This window comes from Halichoeres trimaculatus, unplaced genomic scaffold, assembly GCF_033239565.1.
Source record: "Halichoeres trimaculatus isolate MK-OKI-2021-1 unplaced genomic scaffold, fHalTri1.1 fHalTri1_scaffold_20, whole genome shotgun sequence".
Taxonomy (NCBI): domain Eukaryota; kingdom Metazoa; phylum Chordata; class Actinopteri; order Labriformes; family Labridae; genus Halichoeres; species Halichoeres trimaculatus.
The window spans coordinates 24,248,775-24,275,672 of record NW_027437198.1 but is presented as its reverse complement, the minus strand read 5'-3'; the positions used below and the strand labels follow the sequence as shown (position 1 = coordinate 24,275,672).

At 42.2% G+C, this 26,898-nt stretch overlaps 1 protein-coding gene across 3 annotated transcripts; it reads left to right on the top strand.

Moving 5' to 3' along the window:
• The first annotated feature begins 392 nt into the window (after positions 1-392).
• Positions 393-25,151, top strand: mpp3a (MAGUK p55 scaffold protein 3a). 3 transcript variants are annotated; one of them, XM_074696563.1, is made up of 20 exons: positions 393-661; positions 8,838-8,904; positions 9,023-9,141; positions 9,448-9,525; positions 9,901-9,981; positions 10,063-10,200; positions 10,302-10,383; positions 13,007-13,092; positions 14,613-14,687; positions 14,834-15,030; positions 15,691-15,755; positions 16,557-16,577; positions 18,185-18,226; positions 20,239-20,304; positions 20,863-21,018; positions 21,127-21,207; positions 21,290-21,383; positions 21,468-21,576; positions 21,803-21,931; positions 23,528-25,150. In XM_074696563.1, the coding sequence occupies exons 2-20, from the start codon at positions 8,868-8,870 to the stop codon at positions 23,705-23,707; spliced, it is 1,836 nt and encodes a 611-aa protein (XP_074552664.1). In that variant the 5' UTR covers positions 393-661; positions 8,838-8,867; the 3' UTR covers positions 23,708-25,150. The 3 variants fall into 3 exon arrangements, with proteins under 3 accessions (XP_074552664.1, XP_074552665.1, XP_074552666.1); XM_074696564.1 differs by lacking the exon at positions 20,239-20,304 and having other exon boundaries at positions 23,528-25,151; XM_074696565.1 differs by lacking the exons at positions 18,185-18,226; positions 20,239-20,304 and having other exon boundaries at positions 23,528-25,151.
• Positions 25,152-26,898: the final 1,747 nt, after the last annotated feature.

Here is a 26,898-nt window from a genome sequence, read left to right as displayed (position 1 = left end):
AAACCTCTAACTCTCTCTCCTAACATTACAACACATTGGTTTATTCAGGTAAAGGCATAGCAACATCTTTTCCTTTTTCAGTAGTTCAGGAGAAAGTAATTGCCTCATTTACAAAACAATGGTGATCAGATGGCTGTTCACACCTAAAGTAGAGATGTTGATTCCAGACTAATCCAGCCACTTGGCTGCCCCTTGGGCATGGAAGGTAGAAAAGCCAAATGGCTGGGCTGTGGGACTTCTAGTGTTAAGGTTCCCAGGAGATTAAACAAGACTTGTGTTGCAGTAAAACCGATGCATTGCTCAGTGACTTGAATTTAAAGATAACATGAGATGCTCAAACTAGGGCAAAATAAAACCCTCAGTATTCCTGTAGCATTCCTCCACCACTGATGCTGAGCCCGGAGAGAGAAAGCATCAGAGATGGAGAGGGAAGCGGAGGGGAGGGGCTGTGAGAGGCAGAGAGAGAAAGGGGAAGAAGAGGCGGACACTCAGCGGCAGCAGGTTTGTGAGAGCAGCAGCCCAGAGGAGGAGGAGGAAGAAAGACGACGAAGGAGGAGGAGGAGGAAGAGGAGGAATCAGAGCGAGAGAAACCGTGTGGCTGCAGTCAGGAGGGACACAAACACAGAGGGAGAGGAAGAGGAGGAGAAACGGAGAAGAGAAGGTGAGAAAACACATCATTCTGCTCACATTTCGTTCTCCTCAAGCCTCAAACTGAGGTATCGGGATGTCTGCAATCCAGTGTGTGTGTGTTTTCCTTCTTCTTCCCCCGCCTGCCAGCTGCCAGCTCGCTGTATGAGGAGAGTGGAGCGTCCTAGCACTGCAGAGTGATGCAGAGAGATGGAGGAGGGAGAGGGAAGAAGGAGGGTGGGAGGGAGGGATGGAGGGCCAGCGTTATGCTGTACGGACGTGAGGAAGTAAGAATTGAGAGGAGGGAGAACAGAAGAGAAAAACATCTGCTTGTGTTTTGTTGTGAGGCAGTGATAGTGTGTGTGTGTGTGTGTGTGTTTTGTTGTACAGCATCTCAGTGACAGTGTGCCAGAGTGTCTCAGCTGTCAGCTTCACGAGTTTCCCTCCATGTTGGACATGATAGAAGTTTCTGTTTGACCACACCCTCCAGATTACACCACGGACGCTTTGTGGTTCCATTTGTGAGCAGGGTGTGAGTCTGGGAAATGTGTGTGTGTGCGTGTGAAAGGCACATTGGATGCTGGCCAAACATGCTTAGTGTTGCCTCCCATTACTGTCACTGGATTAGCTGGTGTGTGTGTAAGCGCTGTTCATTCTCAGGGAGCCGAGCCAAGATGCTCGATCATGTTCTGACTGAGATGCTGTCAGCCTCAGCTGTGAGTACGTGTGTGAAACACTTGCGAAGATAAACCATCCACCGGTGTGTGTGTGAGTGTTTATTTACCTGTGTTGTGTCAGAACGTACAGCACACACGATGCTGTCGTACAACAAACCTGCAGTGCTTGATGCTCCATCAGCCATCTGCTACATGCTTCAGATTTTGATGGAGGGGTAAATACTCCACCATATTTGTAGAAAATCACACGGCTCGGAGTGATTCTGTTTACAACAGCTTTCCCGAGCATTTGTTGTTTTATAATCTCCATGCCAAGGCGTTTTCACAGCATTGTGGACAATACATTTTCATTCACAGCTGTTCTGTTTGATGATCCCTTCACCCTCACATGCAACACCAGATCTGCTCCAGATGGTGAACATATTTAGAAATACAGAGGACGGGCTCACACATAAACAATAGGATTGCCAGGTAAAAAAAAGTATAGAGAGGAGCAGGTAGTTTGGGCTGGATGGTCTTGTGTCTCTGATATCATACAATATCCTGCTGACGACCAAATAGAAACAAACTTTTTTTTTTTTTTACGAAATATTAATTTCTGAATGGTTTTATTGATTTAAAATGGATTATATTTCTTGAACAGGCTCACACAAGTCAGTTTCACACCTAATTGATTGTTTCAGTGACATTTTCCTTTCCAGTCTCCAACAGGAACGTGACGTAAAGGAATGTTCAAACAGAGAAAAGAGGTTGTGAAGTTTGGTTTGGTGTCACTTCCTGTTATTTTGGTCAGCAGGTCTTTAATTGAACACAGGATTAGGTGTTAATGCAGGAGCAGCGCACTAGTAACAGCTGATCCGTCTGCGTTTTAGATAAATGCGTCTGGATGAATGTTATGTGACGGAGGCTGTTATGTGATCAGCTGACTTCTGACCTCACTGGAGCTTCAGCATGTTTGTGTGATCTGCGGCTAAGCTCTTAACTAGATTTGAGCTGAAATGTCATATTTGCCGGGATGAAAAGCACAAAGTGTGATGTCTGAGTCTATTTCGGGATCAGTGACGTGTGCTGATGTGATGTTCATACCGTACTACTGTTTGCAGCGAGGTTATGAAGTACTAAGCTGCGGCTTTCTGAAGGCACAACTTTGGATTTTCACTTTCTACCTCAGGCTTTTCTCTGAGGTCACGAGCTGATGCAAGTATTGACAGTATGGACCAGTAAACTCCTCGTTATTCGATTAATACCTGCTAGCTTGACAGCACAGGTTTACATTTTGGATTCTGTAACTTGGTAACAGCTTGTGAACATGTTGACTTGAAGAGTCACTGAAGGCTGCCATAAAGCGGGTGTTCCTGCTGCGAATCCGTCTGGCTCTTCACATGTGTGTTTGTAGAAGAAAGGTTAAGCATGTTCTACATCAATCATTCATTATATTCCCAGCAAACCCAGAACACTTTGTATCTGTGTTACTTGCACGTTTATGTTTCTCTACAAATTGCGCTCAGTGACAGTGGACCGAATGATTCGATCAGTTCATAAAATGGACAGATTGGCTCTTATCCCATTGTTGAGGTCAGGATTAGGTCATCCCCAGGCAGTATCCTGTTTGACTTTTCACACAGCAGAACGCGACAGCTACAAGACAGAAAGAGATGCAGTGGAAACATCAATTTTCCAAGTCCTAGCTTTGTTTTTCAGTGTCTGATACTAAGGTGGTCCCTGATTGGACCATTAACTTTTTATGCACTAGATTGACCTTTATTTCCCAGGATTGATGCCTCCCTGTAGAATCTGTAGTACCATATAATGATAATGTAAACCCTCAGTGCAAATAGTCTTTTTCAAGGAGCCTGTGAGCAGAAACAGACATTTGGGCAAGTAGCAGCTTTTTTCTTCGGTGGCCGGTGGGTGTTTGCAAAAGCCACAGCATGAATGCAAGAGCAAGAACACAAATGCAAAAGCCACCATACAAATGCAATAGCTACCCGACACAAGTACAGCCACAACGGAAGTTTAAAGAGGTTAGTTATCCCAATGTCCACGGAAAAGTTGGGAAAGTATGTAAATGATTATCTTTTTTATCACATCTGTGATAAATACAGCTTTGTAGGGGTGTCACCTTGTAATATTCTTCATCTTATCTTTAGCTTTTTGAATCAATAATGTTAGCATTAAAGCTATATTAATTAGGGATGCATGATATATCAGTATTGGTCAATGTTAGTACCGGCCGATGTGTAAAAGTGGGCCGATATTTACTCACTGGATGCTGGCCATTTTCAGAGCATCTTAAACGATCTTTCAAGACCCAAATAAAATTGTTTTCTCTGATTATGTAAACACCAAAACTACCTAAAGAGAGTGGACTCTATTCTTTTATGTCTCTCATCCTGTTTCTGATCCAAAAAACAGACAAAACCTACTTTTTTGAACACGTTTGTCTTGGGCACTCCATCCTTTGATCCTCTTTATGGTCGTTTTCTCACTATGGCGCTGCTCTTTCTCTCTGAACTACTCTGACACATCATCTGTGTCGAGGTAGTTTTATTATTTATTTTATTTTTTTTATTATTATTATCATTATTTTTTTTTTTTACCAATATTGATATCGGTAAATATCCGTTATTGCGGTACCGGCTCGAAATTTCACATCATATCATATGCATCCTTAGAAAGTGAGTAAGTCATTATCTTTTTTAACTTCATGTATGATAAATAAAGCTTCGTAGGGGTCTCACCTTGTAATATCCTTCATACTATTTATATTTTTTTACATCACAAAATTACGCCATCTTATATCCAGCTTTATGAATCAATAACATTTGCATTAAAGCTATATTTATCACAGCTAAAGGTAAAAAAGAAAACAATCACAAACTTACTTAACTTCTGTTGTGGCTTCACTTCTGTTGTGTACAGCCACTATGGACACCTTACTTTTCTGGGAATTTCTTCACTATAAGGTCCTGCATCCAATCACTTGTATTTCTTGTGGAGGAGTTCATGTTAGTTGTTTTCTCAAGCTTCCAAATTATTTTCTCTACTGCAAACAGATCGTAGTGATGCATGTCCACCAGCTGATACGTCAATCTGCATTTAATCCAGGAAATGCTTCAGGCGCCATATTTGCAGGACGGTACAATCTGCTGGTTGCTGTGGTGTTGATATTCAGTGGGATGAGTATTTACAGAAACAAGTTTCTGATGCAGCTTCGTCTTCATTTCTGCGCAATGATCCATGATTATCAATAACAAACCATTGACCGCACTCAGTGACCAGAAACTCTGAATTTACACGACATTGGTAGCGGCCAACGCTGCCTCTGGAAGGTGGCCTCAAACAGAGGAGTGTAGCAGAAGTGTAGTAGGCGTTTGTCTTTGTCACTTCTAACTTGTAGTCTTCAGCTGCAGCTAACATTAATCAGACTTTCCTCTGCTCCCTCTGGAGCCACAGAAGGCTTTGTGCAGCTCTTTTTTTTATAACATATGCAGTATAACCCCCAAGACATGTCAGGGACTTTGATGTGAAAAACAGTCTCACTCTGCTCCAAAAATAACTCATTTCAACAGAATTATATTAATCAGCACTTCCTGGAATAAATCCAGGCAGAGTTTTTGGAGTCACTCCGACTTAAGAACAAGGTGTTTGGAATAAAGGAGGACTAGCATCTTCATTTTGCTTCCCCTGACTCTGAAAGTGTCACAGAGAGTTCCTGTTTCTGAGCCGAATGCCCCATGAGTGCCACTTAGAGGCCTCCCTCCACACATCACGTTGATGATCTCCTCAAATTGACATTAAGAATCAGTTTGCAGGTTGGATAGCCAATTAGCTGCTTAGCTGCTGCCCATAAACAGCCTTTAATTGACCAGTGGTCCAGTGAAACGCCAGTGTGCTCCTTATTTATCTGTCCTGAAAACAATCCAACTTGTGAAGCGTTTTCCTGCATATCTGAGAGTGGATTCAGACACTAAGTACAAGATGAAGCACCTCATCATTCCTGGAGTCTTTGTGTTGGTAATTAGTTGTTTTTTGTCTCTGAGTTAAATATACTGAGAGGTTAGACGGGGAAAATTCACTCTGATGTGACACACTTGAGAGAGAAGAGCTGCCTCTTGTGTGTTGAGTCTCCTGACAGCACAAAGAAAGATGTGCTTCCTCACTCCTCCTCCTTCCCCTCATCCCTCCTTCGCTCCCTTTGCCATATCTGTTTTATTCCTTATTATTCATTAGCTCCCTGCTCTGTCTGTCTCTGCTGAGGTCAATCATTTTCTGACGATGAACCATCAAAGTGCAAGGACGCCTTTAGAAAAATGCCTCAAGAGGAGCAGAAAATAATTGCAAAGTGACTCTGCAGACGTGCACTGTAGGTTTTCTCATAAATAATCATGATTCAGTGAAAAATGTTAGAGCCAACGACACTTTTGTGGCATTTCCGGCTGTTTCTCTTCAGACCATTGTGCAATAAGAGGAGATCTGGTGGTTTATGTTATCGACTTGTGTTTCCACAGGGAGGATGTATGGCGGGTATTGAGAGGAGCGACACAGATATTGATCAGTGGGGGCTGCGCTAATCCAGCTGTCTATGCAGCATTTTAGAAGACTGTGTCTTAAAATCCTTTGTTATAGATTACTGCGACTGATACAGAGATAACAAACGTCAGAAAGCATCAAATTTTCTGTTGAAGTCAGTGATTGTTAAATTCCTGCCCACAAATGTCTTCAAATTGAGGACGTTGGACCAGTTGTGTTAGCATGAATGCTTGCTTCAAAGAGACTGGCTCTGGTGGGTTTTCTGCTAGAGGATGCATAAAGGTTGCATGTCGCCTGTGGAAAGTGGAGTCATGCACAAGTTATTTAAACCTGCATAATCTCTGCTAGCGGGTGTTTGTGAGGAATATCTAGTGGCTGCTAAATGAAGCCCTGCTCTGTAAGACCAGATGGAGAAGTAATCATTTATATCAACTTTTACACTACCTCAGTTAACACTTCCTTGTTTAGGTGATGGTGTTGTTTGCTAGATTTGATTCTTTTTTTGATGCGTCGATGTTCATTTTGTTGAGTTTGGTCCCATTTAGAGTAAATTCACCGTCATTCTTGATAGGGATAAAACAATATTTGGCGTTTTGAGGCATATCCACATTTTTTTGTTATTACGATGGCTGATAAAACAATTGAAAAATTTATTATTTGAAGTTATTTATTTTTGAAAGTGTTCATTTAACTTTATGAGACGTGGCTGAGCCTTAGAGCTGTTTAAAAAACATATACTTAAAGGCATATAAGTAAAGTTAAGTGTCCGAATTTGTATTATTCAAAATTGTGAGTTTTTCCACTTTCACTGTAAACAAATATTGGCTCAAAATTTCAGTTATTGGCCTTCTTGACTACTTATAATCAATCTTGGCCCTTAAGGCCGAACAATTAATCAAATTGAAACCAGCATCTCAATGTAATGGAATGCAATTTTCAAATCATGAAGGCAGCTATTATATATATAAAAAAAAGTTACATATGCAGAGACCTCAAGGGAGAATAGTAACTTGTACTCAGTCTTCCTTAAAACCTGAAAAAATCAATATGCTGGCTTTTCTGGCAAAAAACTGAACTACAGAAAAAGATACAGTAGAATTGTTGTGGCTGGCAGAGCCGTAATCTTTGTTCAGTGTGTTCTGTATAGTTTGTTACGCTAGCTGACAGCGGGGGGTCTGTAAAATTTCACAAAGTTCCTTTTTCTTTGTCAATTAAAAAGCACAGGAAAGAATTGTTTATATGTTAATTGTGATTTATTGCTTGTGTTTAGTAAATAATACAGAAGATAAACATCCCTACAAAACAAAGGTGCATGCTAAATCGCAGTCACAATATTGGGAAGAAAAATTGCAATTAGATAATTTTCCAAAATCGTTCAGCCCTATCGGCCCTGAGAAAACTCTAACCTCCATCTCTAATATTTGAACCTTTGGGAGTTTGCTACCTTTATTGGACAAGTTGTTATCCCTGGGTAGAGATGCAGCGATGCACGTTGATGCTTTTGTCCAGTTTGGTTGCTTCTGGTTCCAACAGGAAGTTGCATCAGTCAAATAACAAGGTTTTAAAGCAGAATCCACATGTTGGTGTCCACACCTGTTTTGGCACATCTTTGTAAGGGCTAAACAATTTGGGAAAATAATCCAACTGCGATTTTTTGGGGGACATTTATCTTATGCACTATTTTCTAAACTTAAGCAATAAGTTATTTTATAGTATGACCAACGTGACAAAGAATACTGTCAACATAGAAACAAGTCTTTCTTGTCGGTCAAGCCTACATGTTATGATGAAATGATGTGAAGCGATACATGAATTTTTATGAAGAACACATCTTCATTTAACTATTACAATCACAGCAGAATAATGACTGATTCATTCAACTTCAAGCCTTGCTTTTTGCCAGGAAAACAAGCAGATTGACTTTTGCTGGTTTCAAGGAAGACAAAGTACAGTTAACTATATTCCCCTCAGGTCTTTGTGAAACTTTTTCAATTTTTTTTTTATTTGCTGCCTTCATGATTTGAAAATTGTGTTTTATTACACTGCAGTGTCATTTTCAATTCGATTTATAGTTCAGCCCTAATTCTTGTACAAGTGCTGTGTCTTCATATCATGCAAGATCTCTATAAATATCACTTCTGAATGGGATAAAAACATCAAATGCGTACCATAGCAGTGAGGCTAGGGCTAAAACTGGACACACTTTCGAGTCAGCTGATCACCATTGTACCTGCACATCGTCATGATAATGTTGTCAGGGTTATCTTGATCTTTGATTCAACTGAATCTTGGCTTGTAACCATCCCATAGCACTTCTAATATGGTTGTTTGTCATTAGCTTTCCTCTATTTGTCCTGGTATGACTCAAAATACTTATGATTGCTGAAAAACCCCCCAGAAATGTTTAAAAATGCTGAAAACTTTCTGTCTCTTCTTTTTTAATACAAAATTAAACTGAAGCACTTGCACGCTGCACCTTTTCAAAATGATACGGAGCACAAACCTTTGTACACACAGACAAAAGTTTATTTTGTTGAGCTGGTTGTGTGTATTTCATACTGTACAGCTCCATATAGGATAATGCACATGCAGCAGATTTATGCTCCATCAGGATCATAAAATCCCTCCATCACTTAGAAACGCTGCCTCATTTATTACGCACAGGTTTGTACCTCGATATCTCTCTCCTGCTCTCTTACACACCAACACACCGCCTGGTGAGCGTGGTGAGGGTTGGTGTGATTAATGGGAGCAGCAGTGAATGTTTATCTTACAACTACAGCTCTGTAAAACAGGCAGGCGTACGCACACTCACCTACGCACTCACAGATGAGGTAACTGCTCTGAGAAATGGAGCCAGATTCACAGAATGAAGCCACAGAGAGATGATTGACGGCTGAAGTTTCTGCACATGGGTCTCCAGATGCCTTTACACACAAATACCATTTCAGTTTTAAAAGCATTACATGATGAATATTGATTTTATTTCTCTCCACCTAGGTTTCCTCCACCCCCTCACCTCACTGACCCATGAAAGAAGCCATGCCGGTCCTCACAGCAGGTGCAGGTGAGATGACTTGGCGCATAAGCTCGACACGTACCGTCCATATGCAGCTTGTAGCTCGCCGCGCTCCATCTGTTCGTGTTAAATTCAAACGCAAAGTTTTGTCCTTCCTCCTGTGCAGGCCTGCACGAAACGCTGGCCCTGCTGACCTCACAGCTGCGGCCTGATGCCAATCACAAGGAGGACATGGTCTTCCTCAAAGATGTCTTCAGTGAGAGGAGCCTGGGGTACCTCATGAAGGTGAGAAACCCTGGGCCCAAATGTTGCATGCCTATTCTTGTGTTTGTGCTTTTTCCTGAAATCAATAGATGATGGTAATGCACCTTGAAAGATCCCAGAGCTCGAACAAAAGCAGGAGAAAAGTCAGACTGAGGAAGAGGATGTACGCAATGCAGGGTTTTAAACCTCTGAAAATTAAACCTGCAAATGTTTGTTTGGAGGAGGAGAATTTTCTGCTTTGACCTTTGAGAGTTTCCAGCAAAGAAGAAACCCTCAGGGCAGATTTCACCTTCAGCTTCTTTCCCTTTTTGTTTGTTCATGCTTCAGATCCACGAGAAGTTGAGACAGTACGAGAGACAGAGTCCAACGCCCGTCCTTCACAGTGCCTCTTCTCTGGCAGACGATGTAAGTTCATCACACACACACGTACACAAGCCTCCCACACACACAGGTCCTAAATTACTTTCCCACTCAGGCCCAGCAGTCAGTCACGATGAGTTAGCTCTGACAGAGAAGCGATGCAGGTATCAAAAGTGAATTTTAATGTTGTCAAAGTGCTGACTCATCCTGATCTCATCTAATGAAACTCCATCTCCTCACCAGTAAGCAGCGGTGAGGAGGAAACTGCTGACCTCAGCTGCTCGCCACTTATTCCCCGCCCTGTGTGCACGTCTGTGTATCTGTCTGTGTTTATTCTCCAGTAAACGCTGCGAGCTTTACTGGCATACACATGAGCGGGGTCACTTCAGGTCACTGTTAGTGTGTGTGTTTGATCCTCAGGTGGCGGAGGAGCTGCAGAGCGGGCCGATGAGCACGGAGGAGAAGGAGCTGCTGCACCTGCTGACGTCGCCACATCTCAAGGTAAACCCACCTCTCCATCCAACCACGTGTAGTCACATGTCCGGTCTTTTACACACCTGACATTCCTCTTTGTTTCATCAGGCTGTTCTCTCCGTGCATGACACGGTGGCTCAGAAAAACTTTGACCCAGTGTTACCGCCGCTGCCGGATGACCTGGAAGACGAGCTCGAGGAAGAATCAGTGAAGATTGTTCGGCTGGTGAAGAACAAGGAGCCTCTGGTGAGCTGTGAAAGGATTAGGACGGCGAACATTACAGCCTGCAGGAGACGAGGAGAAGAGATGATTGTTCTTTTCTCTTAATGAGCCGTGTTTTTATCCAGGGAGCCACAATTAGACGAGATGAAACCACCGGGGCGGTGACCGTGGCTCGGATCATGAGAGGAGGAGCGGCTGACCGCAGCGGTAAGTTCCTCTAATCTTCTCTTTGAGGGTTTGAATGTCTTCTCTCATCACTTCACTGTCATTACCTGTGTTTTCTAATGAAGGAGAGGTGGAAAATCAAACGGGGAGGAGAGTTTGTGCAGGGAAGGATTTTTCTGTCACTCTTTTAAAAATACTTAAGATACTTATAAGTTTATCAACTCCTCACACAGGCTCAAGCAGTAAAAAGTTCACTGCTGAGTGAACATCCAGAGAAACATCTGAGGCACCAGTTCTCCTCAGGGCGCCGCTGCATTCGTCTTTGTGACACTGCTTTACACAGATTGTGCATACACTGCAAAAAACTGAAATCTTATCAAGTGTTTTTGTCATCTTTGAAGAAAAAATGTCGTGTTATACCCGATATGAGCCACATTTACCTGACCAGCCCCCAAAGATGTCTTATTTCAACTTATTTAAAGACAAAAATGAGGTCTGAATTGCTTGAGTCAAGTGAAAAAATCTGTCAATATAAGAAAAAATGCTCAAAAATTTGCTTGAAATTAGTAACTTTTCTCTCGTTACAATGGTAGATTTTCTTAACTTGTGACAGCAATTCAGACCTCATTTTTTGTCTTTAAATAACTTGAAATAAGACATTTTTCTGGACTGACTAGTTAAATGTGGCCCATATTAAGTCTAAACAGACATTTTCTACTGAAAATAAGACAAAATCACTTGATAAGATTTCAGTTTTTTTTTTGGGTGTAGATGTGAATCATTCAAAGAAAATCAGAGACTGCACTGGAAAAAATGAAATTTTATCAGATGTTTTAGTCTAATTCTTAGTAGAAAATGTCTTTTTAGACTTAATATGAGCCACATTCATCTGACCAGTACAAAAAACGTCTTATTTCTAGTCATTTAAAGACAAAAATGAAGTCTGAATCAGGGATGCACTGCGGATATTGGTCATTTTTTACATATCTGTATCGGCCGATATTTACTCATTTGCTGCTGGCATTTTCAGAGCACCTTGAACGATCTTTCAAGACCCAATAAAATTTTTTTCTATGACTTTGTAAAAAACAAAACTACCTAAAGAGATTGGACTCTCCTCTTTTATGTCTCTCTTCCTGTTTTTGGTTCAGAAAGAAACAAAACACACTTTTTTTGATCACGTTCATCCTGGGTGCTCCATCCTTTGATCCTCTCTATGATCGTCTTTTGTCACCATTGCACAACTCTTTCTCTCTGAACTACTTCGATACATCTTCTCAGATTGTTTTTGTTTATATTTTTTTTCTAACCATTATTGATATCAGTAAATATTGGTAATCAGCCATTACAACAATATTAATATTGGATATCAGCCAAAATTTTACATCTGTGCATCCCTAGTCTGAATTGTTTGAGAAAAGTTTCTTGTATCAAGACATTGTTCTAGTTTCAAGCAAATTTCTCTTCTTCCATTGGCAATTTTTTTCAACCTGTTACAGCAATTCAGACCTCATTTTGTCTCTAAACAACGTGAAACAAGACATTTTTCTGGACTGGTAAGTTGAACGTGGGGCTGCATGGTGGTGCAACCGTTAGTGCTGCGGCCTCACAGCAAGGAGGTCACCGGTTTGATTCCCAGCTTGGCCGGTGGGCCTTCCTGTGTGGAGTTTGCATGTTCTCCCCGTGCATGTTTGGGCTCTCTCCGAGTACTCCAGCTTCCTTCGACAGTCCAAAAACATGCTCACCAGGTTAATTGAACACTCTAAATTGACCGTAGGTGTGCGTGAAAGTTTGTCTGTCTCTGTGCCAGCCCTGTAATTAACTAGAGACCAGTACCAGTCTAGTACCTCGCCTACCGCCCAATGACACCTGGCATAGGTTCCAGCCACGGTTTGGTTAAATAAGTTGACTGTGGCTCATACCAGGTATAAAAAGACATTTTTTCTTTAAATAAGAGAAAAACACTTGATAAGGTTTCAGTTTTTTGCAGTGTGATGCTGAGCAGAGAGATGAAAGTGAGATGCAGAGGCAGCAGCAGCAGGAGGAGAAATATGAGCTCAGTCTTCAAACTCAAAGCATAATTCTCCCGAGAATCCATCACGTATGTTACAAACCCTGCAAAGACCCTTTCATGAGCGTTGCCATAGAAATAACAGCCGCGCACAGGAATATCTGCATGTGGTTTGGTGTTAGGAACATGCATGCTGGGAGAAAAAGCCAATCAGTGTCCTGTCACATTAATCTTTCATGTCTCCCTCTGTTTTCTGCTGCGTCATGTGATGGAAAAATCTGAGAAAGAAGCTGCAGAGATTCCAGTCTTTGCCTCAGGCTTCTGTGTGTGTGTGTGTTTGTGTGTGTGTGTTTGTGTGTGTGTGTGTGTGTGTGTGTGTGTGTGTGTGTGTGTGTGTGTGTGTGTGCGTGTGCTAATTGCATACATTAAACTGTATGTGTTTGACTGCACTATAATGTGTCTGCTGTGTGCTTCCCTGCCCTGAGGGGGAAGCCGATCGATTCGACTTCCTCGCAGACTTTGATTTCATTGTTGTGGCTGCAGCTGATCGGATCACGGCGGTGGATACCAGCACTGAAACTGATGCTGCGACAGATAATCACAAAGATAAAGTCCAGGCTGTAACTCAGGACTCCCTTTCTCTCCTGCTCCCAGGTTTGGTGCATGTTGGAGATGAACTCAGGGAGGTCAACGGAGTCTCTGTGATCCACAAGAGACCAGATGAGATCAGCCAGCTGCTGGTAAGACAATAAAGCCACGTTTCCACCAAGTGGTTCAATTCAGTTCATCTCAACTCAGCACACATTTAGCAGCGTTTCCACTGACTAATCCGGGGACAGATCCCCCCAAAAAAGAGACGAGCCGTCCTAGTTTTTGGGACCCTTCCATTGGGGTGCAAGACTAAACCGATCTGATCCTGGAAGTTGGAGCTACAACACTGACTGTTGATTGGTCGAAATTGATTGATTGCGCTTCAAATCAAAGAGCTACACGCTGATCACGAAGAAGACAAATTGTTGGATGTCTCCATCGTTGCTCTTTGTTAACTGTGTCACTTTTTTCTTCTTTGTTGGATTTATTAGCGGGGTAAACTGTATCACACTATTATTTGACTGATGTGGCTGTTGGCATCCGGCTTACACGCCACCTACCATGAGAGGACACAGTTGGCTGTGGAAGACCAAGCTGAACCAATCCAACCCGTACCAAACCGTACTGATCTTAACTAGACTGCTTGGTGGAATCAGGGCTTAGGTTGACTTGGAATGGGTACCGAATTAGGTACTTTTATAGGTACCGACAGAATTCTGTCAAAAGTACCAGGTATCGTTGCACGTAAAACCAGGTTTAGGTACCTAAATACATCCTTGTGACTGTGAGGGAGTGGTAGAGACAGCGATTTTCTATGTTGGACATGAACACAGCATTGCAAGGTTATATAATAAAGAATAAATATGTTAAATTAAAAAAAAAAAATTAAAACTTGCACCAATTGACCAGCTGGCCGATCGATAGGTGCCAATTTTCTTAAATTTGTGGAATCGGTGATCAGCCCATCTTTACATATGAAACTGATCTTATAAACCTCCAGGAAGGTCTGACAGCCAGCCTTTGTTGCTTTTTTACTCTGTGACCTAAAACTCAGGACACTTTATTGGTTGTTGAAGTTAAAGCATAAAGATTTTATTGTTTCACAGGTATTGTTCAATGTTTTTCAATAAAATAAGATTGGGGCAGTGAAGGTTTTATGCTATCAGTTATAAAAGATAAAAAATAAAAATTGGTATGGGCAGATCAAGCTTTTTAAAGATTGGTGAACGATGATTGGCTGGAAATTTGTGATAGGTGCACCCCTAATTTTTTAATTAAACAAATTGATATTTTTTTAACCACATACACACAAAAAAGTACTAAAAACCTTACCGGTACCATTGAGTACCCGCACTGATTGCCAGGAACCAGGCATTGGTACCGTATCATTTAAAATGTGAAAGGTACCCATCGCTAAAGTTGACCTCCAGGGAGGAACTTTTTGCTTGTTGCATTTTGGATCTCTTTTAGATCAGAACCGGTTTTATTTGGATTTTTTGAGTTCCTTCTGTCTCTGCAGTCTGTTTCTTTAAAAAAAGGAAGAAGTAATAATCCATCAAAAGTTGAATCCACCTAAACTCCTCAGCAGGGTGCCTTAAAGCTGAAAGTATATTAAGGATTGGTATTTAATTTGAGCCTTCGCTCACAATCTCCTTCTCTCCTGATCTAGTCCCAGTCCCAGGGCTCCATCACTCTGAAGATAATCCCTGCCATTAAAGAAGAAGACCGCCTGAAGGAAAGCAAGGTGAGATGAGGTGTCAGTAACGGAGCAGGTGAGGTCTCTGAGAGTTTGATGAGAAGAAATGGATCCTCATTCTGAGAAAATTAAAACTTTGGTTCAGCTTTTTCTATATTTAGAATGATAGTGACTCTCCCTGTCGGTCGTCTCAGGTTTACATGAGAGCTCTGTTCGACTACATTCCCTTGGAGGACAAGGCCACACCTTGCCAAGAAGCAGGACTTCCGTTCAAGCGGGGCGACATCCTGCAGGTGGTGACCCAGGACGACCCCACGTGGTGGCAGGCCAAGCGAGTGGGAGACAGCAACCTGCGAGCCGGACTCGTCCCCTCCAAACAGTTCCAGGAGAGGTGAGAGCACGCAGGACGTCAGGATTTTACGCCTCACACACACACACACGCACACACACGCACACGCAGCCCTGATATTGATTTTCTCTGCCATTTGTAATCTTTTAAACCCTCATTCATGTGTTCCACTTTGAAGGGTCAAATATGAGTGGATGGAGCATCATAGCAGCCTGCAAAATAAATCTGAACGCAGCCTTGAATAGGCCAGTGCTGATAGTGTTAGTGTCATAATCCATCAGTAAGATGATCTCAGCAGGCTGGGGGATCCCTGCCAAACACTGCAGCGTCTGTTGGATTAATAACCACGGCTTAAACACAGAGACACTCACAGATCAGAGGGTTATCCAAGCTCTGCAGCGCCGAAAAGATGAGATTTCAAGCTGAATATACGGTAAATATTATAGCTGGATGCTTAACGACTGCAAAGGGGGAAAAAATCATGAGAGGAGATGTTAAAAAGCTGCAAAGAAGACAGAACGAGCGCTCCATGATGCTTTATTCTTTCATCTTTTCTTAACAAGTGCGATGATGTGTTTGCATCTTGTCTCCCACCTCTAACTCCCCCTCACCTTCAGCTTCCTGTGCACTTCTGACCTGACGATCCTCTCCTTTCCTCCTTTATCTTCTGCTCTTCTCCCTCTGCGGCACACACGCCTCCAGGCGGCTGGCTTACAGGATGAAAATGGGCACGCTCCCGAATCCTAAATCGCCCAAAAAGCCAGTCTGTAAGTTTCTGCTCCACAGGATTCCTTCGCATCTTCAGCTTTGTCTCATAATTACAGCATCTTTCACCATCAGCTCTCCTTTTTCTCCTCTCGCACTCGGTCACTGTCATTACAAGACAATAATATCTCTGCTGGATAAATGCAGCCATGTTTTTATTGACATTTATCGACCTTTTCTCTGCCGGTAATTGGCGTTCTCAGAGGCATTAGTATTCATCGTTCATCCCCCGCATGCTGCTGTGTAGACATGCTTTTAAAAGGGATGAGAGGGAGCTGGAGGGGCGCTGAGAGGGAGGGAGGAGGGATAACTGTTATAAATTAATCTCTTTCATGTTTTGGTCCATCTGGCTAGCTAGCCCGGCTTGGGCAGAACCAGCTACTACAAATCCTCAACAATACATCCTTCTGGTCATTTTCTCACGCCGTGCTGTGGAGGCGGCAGCGTGTAAACACAGGTACAGCGGGTGATATGAGTGGCGGCTCCTCCGGGCGATCTGACTAAGCCCTGGCCGCGGGGACACAACAAAAGCTTAGCAATATGGCAGCTAGCTGTGCTGTGCTAGCACCTCCCCAGCCTGTGGGGACTCCTCTCTCAGCTCCTCCAACTCTCTGATTAATTCCCCTTAAATCCCAGCAGGGGCGCTTCGGATCTCCACGCCCCTTTGAATTTAAAATCTACAATCTTCCCTCCGTTCATTTCCTTCCTCTCATTCTTTCATTTCCTTTCACCGCAGCATAATTCAGCCTGTTACTCCGCTCTGATCTAACTCTCTGCTTCTCCCTTGTTGCAAACTCGATCAGATGACCAAGGATGTGATAAAGGTGGGTACATGTGCAGCAGCAAACTCTAATTTGTCTCGCACACACAAAAGAAGACTCACAGAGGCCTAGAAGTGTGTGTGGCTGTGTGTTTGGGTGCCTGTTGGTGTGTATCGTTCAATATTTACTCCCTCCAGCTTAATTCCTCCCCTCCTGTTAGTGAAGCAGAACAGAATAAAGATTTCTTTTCCCCGTCTTTGTTCCTCTTTGTGTGTGTGTGTGTGTGTGTTGCACCAGGTGATGTGCAGGCAGAGCAGCATCCCTGGAGACTTAAGCCCAACCATGCAGGGGTTGTTTAGGATAACAATAGCTCTCTGGTTCCTCTGCGTTATCCTTTCTTTTTTTATTATCTTCTGCTCTGTTTCCTCTCCTCGTCTTCTCTCTGCTGCTATTGTCCTCTCAAACGTTCAGTTCTTTGTTAGCAAAATCAGAAATCATGGCTGTGGGTTAAATGTGACAGTAAAGCCATGTTGACATTTTCTTTTGAGCTGGATTTCGTAGGTTTTTAAGGTCTTTAAAGAAGGTGCGCTGCAAAAAACTGAAATCTTATCAAGTTTTTTTCTCTTACTTTAAGTAAAAATTGTCTTATTATACTCAATATGAGACACAGTCAACTTATCAGTTCAGAAAAATGTCTTGTTTCAAGTCATTTCATGACAAAAATTAGGTCTGAAATGCTTGAAATTTAAGAAAAAATTGTTTGAAAATTCGCTTTAAACTAGAATAATGTCTTTATACCATAAACTGTAAAAAAAAATGGACCTCATCTCGCTTGGCTTGAATTGAGGTCACCACAAAAACTGCTCCCCCTGGTGGCTGGCTGCAGTATAGGTCAAAAAATCCATCTCCCCAGTCATTCCAGATGCGCTGTGGTTAAACTTTAAAAAATTAATACACCTCGTAAAAATGTTTCTCACGTCCGATTGTTGTGGTGATTTAAAGATATTATTGGGCTGTCTTGTGTTCAAGTTCTCTTTTTCTGAAAAGTTTCGTTTTCATTAGTTATAAGAGGTTAAAAAGAAGGCTTTACATCATGTTTAACAATGACTTACCGCTGCTGTTCTTGTGTATTTTTTTCAGCGATTGTAAAATATGTCGGGAGATAGCGCCAGGAAGTAATTCACAAGTAATTCAGACCCCATTTTGTCTTTAAATAACTTGAAATCAGACATTTTTCTGGACTGGTCAGGTGAATGTGGCTCATATTACGTCTAAAAGGACAATTTCTACTGAAAATAAGACTAAAACTCTTGATAAGACTTCAGTTTATGCAGTGTGGACTTGTTCGTGTGTGTGTGTGAGTGTGGATACTAGGACCTCTCAGAGCTGGATGAAACTCCTCTCCTATCCTCTACTTTCTCCTCACTTCTCTGTAAAATCCTCCGTTAGCGCCTCCGACAGCGCTCTTTCATTATCTCTTGGCCGAACTCTCGCCTCCTGCCGTCTGCTTGCCTGCTGCCTGTTGTCCGCCCCGCCTGCCCTCTCCAGCGCCAGCTGCCCGCCCCCCCTTTCCCCTTCTTTAACTCCTCCACCTCCTCGACTCCTCCTTAACTATTCCAGGTGTCTTACCCTGTGCTTACCCCCTCTTTTCCCTGCTTGCCTCCCTACAGAGGACTGTGACTGTGAGGGCTATTTCAATGGACAGTACATAGGTGAGAGCGTGCACATCTTTCTCCACCTCCTTCTCCCTCTCTGCTCTTTGCCTGCTGCGGTCTGCTGGCTGTGCGCTGGGTCCCCCGGCTGCATTTTAGGGGCTGGGGGTCAAATCCACGACCTTTGTGGGGCTGGGGGCTGAGGGATAAAAGAGAGGTTACTAGGGGTCAAGATTCAGGGTCAAAGACAGCGCCAGAGGAGGCAGACGGACGGTGGTTCATTTGTTGCTCTGTCAAACAGAAAGGAGGTGCAGGTGATGAAAGACAAACTTGAAACTGAACAAGAAAGGAAAAGGAAGTGTCGTCTCACACACCTACAAGGACTCGTAACAGATCTGCCTCATCAGGCTGTTTTCTACGGTAGCTGAGAAGTTCAAAACAAGACTACAAAGTTTGAAAAACTTTTACAAACTCTAAACAAATTAGCATTTAAAAATATATTTTTTTGCAGAATTTTGACAGAAAGGGAATGTACTAAATGCTGAACGTGACCAGGAAGTGATTCTACCTGTGGGGCCAGTCAGTTTGTGTTGATGGAAGGTGTTGAGGAAAATACATTCATTTATGGAGTTTATAAGAAGTTATAAGTTTGTAAAAGGTTTATGATGAGTGCAGTGCGTTATGTTTTGTCTCTGGAATTTTTAAATGACATCAAGTAAACTGAAGGACCAAGCACCCACGCTGAAACAGCCTGAAAATGAACAACATTTTGTGCAATGGTCCATCGGCTCTGGTCATTCTGTTTCCTCCACATCGTTTAAAATTCCAGGGACTGTCCACACGAAAAGCAAAACCGTTGGCTTAAGTGGGTTCCCCAGGAGGATAAAACATACTGCAGTCTCCGTTAACTTTCTATAAACTCTTACGCTGCTGTGTCTTTCCAATAAACTGTGTATAAATGGACGTAGTCTCTGTTTCTAAAACTGACTTTTGAAGCAGATTGGCTGCTGCGGCCATATTGGAAGTGGAACAGGCTTTGAGTCTCCACACTTACAGCCACAGAGCGTCCAACAGTCACATGAGCTGAGCTGTGCCTCTGATTGGGTGAACATCTTGTAAACTAGTTTTTTTTTTTCCTTTTAAAAGTGTTTTGCTAATTAAGTTTTGGGTTTTCGGGGGTTTTGTGAAATGTAAATTTATTTAATGTTTGTAAAAGTGTTCTAAACTTTGTAAATTTGGTTCGCTCTTCTCAGCCACTGTAGTATTATTCGTAAATAAAGAAACAGCTGCACGATATATAAAAGTAATGTTTTTAAAGTAAATGTTTTGCATTAAATTAATCTAAAACTGATTTTTACAACTCAAATTCTTAATGGCAGTGAAACCAAATAAAATGGAAAGGGTTAAATATTTCTGGGTGACAGTTTCTGCATTTGGAAAGTGAAAAATCTTCTCCTTGTTTTGTTTTTGATTGAGTATGTTTTGAGAAAGCCAGATCAGTCTTAGCAGCTGTAGAAGTCGTTGGATTTATCACAGACCAGAGTTTAACGGAGCAGTAACCAGCCTTAATGAATTCTGATCCAGATGGGCAGACTACATTAGCCCCCTTTAACCCCAACCCCTCTGCAGCCTCACCTGACCTCCCCTCCCTCACCCTCTGCAGCCCAACCTGACCCCGTTTCCTCCCCCACTCCCTGCTGGAGCTGCTGGAGTGATGCTCAGCTCCTCCTCACTGTAACACAAAGTCCAGATGATCTCAATCTTTGTGCTTCCTGCCGTGCTCTCTGCTTGGAGCTGTGAGCCCTCCACACCCTCCCCTCCCTCTGGATCCTCCTCACCCCCTCTTCCCTCCTCCTGCCTTGCTTCAGACTCCCTGCCCCGGCTGCTGTGCTGTGGTCAGTGCACTGCTTCCCCTCCCGTCCCCTCGCCCCCCCCACCCCACACCCTCCCCCACCTCGAGGGCCCTGCTGCGTTGGACGCATTGCACACTCAACCAGGCACGTTTGCTGCTTGTGTCACCCTGTGTGGAGGTGTGAGGCTTGGGTTGTGTGATGCTCTAACGCCAGTTATAGTCTCTCCTAAGTGTAAAGCAGTGGCGCCCTCCTGTGGCCAAGTGTTTTCCTGGGAATTTTACTCAGGTACAGTTTCCCTGCTCATTCCCTCAGGTACACACCACTGATGGGGGACGCAGGCAGTCCTGGCTGTGGGATAACCCCGACCTGCGGCGAGTGTGTGCTGCTGACGTGGTGTTTCTCAGGGCCAGGCTGTCCTGTGTGTCCTGCCTCAGCTGTAGCTTCGTTCAGAGCTGCATGCACTGTGTGGACCATGATGTTGGAGGATGATCTCTTTAACTTATTTCAGACTGCTGAAAGAAAAAAGGTTTAGTTAAAAGGTTTAATTAAGATTTTGTCGTGCTGCATGTAACCGAACTTCTTGTTGAAGCATGACGTCTGATTGGCTCACACATCGAGATTTCCACTTGAGAGTAGATCGAGCTGTTCTCTTTGACATGCACTTTTTAAAAAATGTTTTTAATGCATGATCATCATTAAAACAACAGCTGCACTTACTGCTTTTTAATGCAACAAGATTTAATCTGCTTCTCTAAAATGCTAACTGTGATAATCTCATGTTAAAATGACCCAACATGTCTCTTCTTCTGTTTCTCTCCCCTCCTGGTTTTGGCCTCGCTGCAGCTGGTTTACGAAGAAGTTTCCGGCTGAGTCGGAAAGACAGACAAGGATCCTCCGGGGAGGGCTCAGATCCTGGAGACCCTGACTTCCTGACGTACGAAGAGGTGACCCGCTACCAGCAGAGGCCCAATGAGAGGCCACGTCTGGTGGTTCTGATCGGTGAGCCACTGAGAGGCCTCAAATTTTCTCTTGGGATGATAGTGACACCTAGTGGATGAAAGCGTGTATTGCAACATGAATTTCTTCATTGATTTGTTTTGCTCAAAGGTTCTCTGGGAGCTCGAATCAATGAGCTGAAACAGCGGGTGATCGCTGAAAACCCTCATCGCTTTGCAGTAGCTGTTCCACGTGAGTTTCCAACTCTTACTCACACTTAAATACCAAAAAATGTCAAGTAATTTTACTAAAATCTGGTTTTATTTCCTGACAGATACCACCAGGCCTAAAAAGCCTCATGAGAAGGAGGGTGTGGAGTACCATTTTGTCACCAAGCAGCAGTTTGATGCAGATGCTTTAAATAATAAGTATGTTTACTCTCGTATTATGCTGCATTGTTGTAGGTATAAGAAGTTTTTCTGTTGTTAAAGTTTTCTTTTCCCTCTGCACAGATTCATTGAGCATGGCGAGTACAAGGAGAACCAGTACGGCACCAGTATAGAGGCCATCCGATCGGTGCAGGCCAAGAATAAGATGTGTGTGGTGGACGTGCAGCCCGAGGTACGGCTCATGTTACACGTGTAATGTTCAATTTGCATCCGAATCAATCACGACGTGTCAGGAGTGACAGATCGTGCAGCCAGCAGCAGTTTGCATGAGTTAACGAGGACTGACAGCCTCATCAGATCTGCTCCACTGTTGGATTTCTGCCACCATGTTTGATATCTGACCTCTGTTTACCCACGGCTCTATGTGAATAATCCTTCATCATGTTTCATTCATGCAGGCCCTGAGGAGGCTGCGGACAGCCGAGTTCAAACCCTACGTCATATTTGTCAAACCTCGGGTTCCTGAGAGCAGACGTCGACGCAGTGCGGCTACATCACCAGGAGGGGGCGACCATGGCCGCATCACAGTAAGTCCAGAGTTAATCCACAAAAAACAAGTTAAAATTTAAGGGTTAAAAGCTTCTGGAGCCAAAATTAAAGGAAGTTAAATGGCTTTTAGATTATTAAGCATTTGAAATAAGATTAGATTTCATACCACTTATCCGGGTTTTGTGTCACTTAATGAGAAAGAGGCCTGTGTCCAATCAAGTAAGCCAGGCGTGTATGTTTAATGCCATCTAGTGACTGACAGAATTAGATAACAAATATCTTACTGTCGCAGTTAATACACTGCAAAAAACTGAAATCTTACTACTCTACTGGATATGAGCTACATTCAACAGGTCAGTCCAGAAAAATGTCTTGTTTCAAGTTATTTAGAGACAAAAATGAGATCTGAATTACTTGTAACTAGCAAAAAAATCTGCTTTTCTCTTGTTCCATTGGCAGATTTTTTAATCTTGTCTTTAAACTTTGTCTTTCAATAACTTGTCTTTGACATTTTTCTGGCCTGATCAGGTGAATGTGGCTCATATTGAGTCTAAAAAGACATTTTCTACTGAAATGAGACAAAAACACTTGATAAGATTTCAGTTTTTTGCCGTGTAGATGTGTCAGTAAGAGAAGCTGGCCCTCGGTCATTATCATAAAATCAAAGTGGCCGTCTGAAAAGTTTGGACTGTCCTGATCTAAGTTAATGCAAAGGTTGTAACTTGCATCGTTTCGAGTGGCCAGCAGAGAGCTTCCTCACAGGTAGCTGAACTGCTGAGTTTTATGGTCATTTCATGCTCCTTGAAACAAAATGTAGAGCTGGAAATGCAGAAATTAAAGCTTTGAAATCTGAGCAGTCATTTCAATCAAAACAGCTAAGTCTCCTAAGTAGGGCTGCCAGAAGATTAAAAAAAATAATCTAATTAATCACAGCATTTGTAATGAATTAATCACATTTTAATCTCATATCTGCTTTAGGTCCCCAAATAAAGAATTTGAATTCTAGGACTTTACAAAATTTTAGTGCATGTCTAATCAAATGAATACACAAAGAAGAGAAAATTTGTTAATCCACTTTTTTTCAAATGGCCAATTTTAAATTGTCAGTGCGACAGTTTACTGCATCTATAAAAGTGAATTATGTTTCTCAGCAGGGGGAGGCAGGGTCTGGTGTAGCTTGTCAATCAAAATCATGATTGCTAAACTACTGTGGGTGAGAGTGGTGTTCTCTTTGGATGAGAGCTCAGCATGGATATGAGGAGAAGATGAGAGATGACAGAGACATAGCGAGACGCTGCAAGTCAGAAAAGTTCAGGCAGCTAACGCTCCAAATGAGGATTTGTAGCAGTAGTTCAGAGAGAAAGAGCGGCGCCATCGTGAGAAAAGACGATGGTGACCATGGAGAGGATCAAAGGATGGAGTGACGAGATGAACACAACCTAAAACAGGAAGAGAGACACAAACGAAGAGAATCCACTCTTCTTAGGTAGTTTTGATGTTTACATAGTCATAGAAAACAAAGATTATTTGGGTCTAGAAAGATTGTTCGAGATGCTCTGGCAGCAAATGAGTTAGTGAGTAATTGCCACATTGAAGTGACAGCCCAACTCCTAATTTTTTTCTTTCTGCACCAGGATGAAGACCTGCAGGAGATGAGACAGTCTGCCATCCAGATTGACCAGCAATACGGACACCTGGTAGACCACGTCCTGATCAAAGAGGACTCAGCCAGCGCCTGTGCGGAGCTGCGGGGGATCTTAGAGCGGCTGGAGCGAGAGTCCTTCTGGGTGCCTGTCAGCTGGGTGCGGACCTAAACCTACACCCTCCTCCCCCCTCCTGTTCAAGATCTTCACAGCCAATCCCGACCCAATCCTGCACCAGTTCAGAGCTCCCCCCTCCTTCCCCATCTCCCCCTTGAATCAGCTGCTGGTGCAGCCCGCGAGCCTGCAGAGCTCCCTGTCTGTGACTGATGCAGGGCTGCTCAGTCAGCCATGAAGAGGGAGAGTGATGTCAGAGGAGGACGTCATCGTCTGGGGCGTTGCAGCTGAGCGATCACGGCCAAACGACAGCCAAAAATCACAGACGCACTGTCACTTCCCTGAGTCATAACCACTCAGGGTTTGATTTCATTTATTTGTTGACTTCAGAGACGAGAGGCTGATGCTGTTTGGCTGAGCGTGTCGGGTTTCAGAGGGGAGCCTCCGTCAGTCACTCAGTCAGTGAGTGATGGAGTCATTCAGCTTTATCGTGACTCTGTCGGGGAACCTTCAGTAGCATGTTTCTCATTTGATTTTATGCCAATCTCAGAATGCTTCCTGCTCCCGCTCATGCATCCTGTACAGCGTAAGACCATCAGCCACCTTACAGAACAGGACGACTCCACGTAAACAGTTAAGTGAATGCATTTAAACTCCTCTCTTTTGGGTGAACATCGGCGTAACTCCCACATGGACGGAAACAGAATGTGAGCCGCTGATTTTCTACAGGACTGTTTGTTTTTAGAGATGCATGTTTATTAACCTCAGATGTAAATACTGTAAATGTTTACTCCTCGCGTGCCAACGAATGATCTCGTAGCACTTCAATGCAACCTGTTTACCGTTAAATCCCTGGGAACCCACATTTGTTTGTGTGTATAAAAGAAAAAAAACACTTTGCACAGAGGATGTGTGGATGGATGTCACTCTGTATGTTTACATACACCAACCTGAGAGTCTCCTTTTACAGACAGGAAGTGGTTTTGTACAGTGTCCTTGCACATATCTGTATTTTTGACAGGAGAAGAAGACGAGGGGTTTGAGTTTGTCTGATAATCAGGGGTTCGTCTTTGTCGATGTTACGTCAGACTGGAGACACACTGTGGAGAGGAGACAAGTTACAACAGGTTTTTAACTTCTTTATTTTGTTATTTATGTTCAAAGAAAGCCAAAAATTATTCGACAGAAGCTGCTTGTTGGGAATTATTTTTCTGTCTTTGTCACAAGAAGACATTTACAAGATTTTAAAGAAATGTTTGACTTTTATTTCTGACTTTTTAATGAAATTTGTTCTTTAATTTACTTAATTTAAATCTGAAATCACAAACATTTCTCTCTATGGCTCTAAAACATTTTGGATAAACTCTCTTCCTGCTCCGGCATGTTTTAGAAACACTCTTCTTCCATGTGTGGTTTGAACCAGGAAACCCTGAATGTTGAGTTTGTAATGTGACTTGTACAAAGTGCCATAATAAAGCTAGCTGAATCAAAGTTTGTGGATGACTCTTCCCCTCGTGTTGAACGTGTGTGTTTACCTCCCAGCTCCATCGGGCTGTAATGTATCTGAAAATGTGGAAGGACTCCTCGGTTTGTGTCCGCAGCAGCACACATCCTCACATCTCGGCTCCATCAGCGCTGTTTTGCGGGCGGCGGGCTCTGGGGACAGATTATTGTCACGGTGATAGATAAGTTAAAAACAAATCGAAGGTCTGGGAAGAATTCAGATGCACTCCAGAGGCACCTGAAAGCCGTGAGTTCAAACTATTTCATATCTGCGGCGAGGCGGCGGTGGAAACTTGTTATCAGCTGCTGCTGAGAAGACAAATGTTGGGAATGAGATGTATCAGACTGTTTTTAAAGCTGTGTTTTTGAGTGTATTTTAACTTTTGTTGTTGCTGTTTGGAGACAAACTTTTTCAGACTCATAGAAAAAACAAACGTGCATTCTGCTCTCAGTGTTTTAGTAATCTTCTTTTTAATTCTGAAACACATCCCAAACAGTCTCAGCTTTGAGGTAAGTTGCAGTGTCATTGATTTTATATCTTGTGTTGTTCTCTTGGGTCTGATGCCCTTTTGTTTCCCTCCTGTGTAAACTCATTTGTTTCACTTGTGTTTTTTTTACCTTCTGTGTATTGTGTCAGTTCATCGTGCCAATTGATCCTCTGCAGTTTCCCTGAGCTCCAGTGGTGTTCACCTCGTGTCTCTCCTCCCTGTGTAAGTGTTTTTTTTTTTGTCTTAATAAATCTGTTCCTTTATCTGTATTTTGGTCTTCCTCCTCTTCTTTTGTTGCCTCTGGCTAAAGTATTAAAAACAAATACACAGAAATAATCACTCTTTTCACTGATGGTCTTGTTTGTTTTGAATACAGATGAAAGAAAACAGCTTTAGCTTTAGTTTAGGAGGTTAAGGCAACTCTTCAAAGGAAAAAGTTAACCTTTTCTTTCTTTCTTTCTTTCTTTCTTTCTTTCTTTCTTTCTTTCTTTCTTTCTTTCTTTCTTTCTTTCTTTCTTTCTTTCTTTCTTTCTTTCTTTCTTTCCTTCTTTCTTTCTTTCTTTCTGTTTGTTTCTTTCTTTTTTCTTTCTGTGTTTGTTTCCATCTTTCTGTGTTTGTTTGTTTCTTTTTTCTTTCTGTGTTTGTTTCTTTGTTTCTTTCTTTGATTTTGTTTGTTTGTTTCTTTGTCTGTTTATTTTAGTTTGTTTGTTTGTTTGTTTCTTTTTTCTGTCTTTGTCTGTTTCTTTCTTTTTTCTTTCTTTCTGTTTGTTTGTTTGTTTCTGTCTTTTTTTCCTGTCTTTCTTTTTTCTTTCTGTGTTTGTTTCCATCTTTCTGTTTCTTTCTTTCTTTCTTTCTTTCTTTCTTTCTTTCTTTCTTTCTTTCTTTCTTTCTTTCTTTCTTTCTTTCTTTCTTTCTGTGTTTGTCTGTTTCTTTCTTTCTTTCTTCTTTGATTTTGTTTGTTTCTTTTTTGTCTTTGTTTCTTTGTTTCTTTATTTTTTCTTTCTTTCTGTTTGTTTGTTTCTGTCCTTTTTCTGTCTTTCTTTTTTTCTAATGAACAAACACAGGAAGATAACAGAAATGTCGATGCACATGCATACAGCCTGACCACAGGCATTATATATATATGTATATATATATATATATATATATATATATATATATATATATATATATATATATATATATATATATATATATATATATATTACACACATATATATATATATATATATATATATATATATATATATATATATA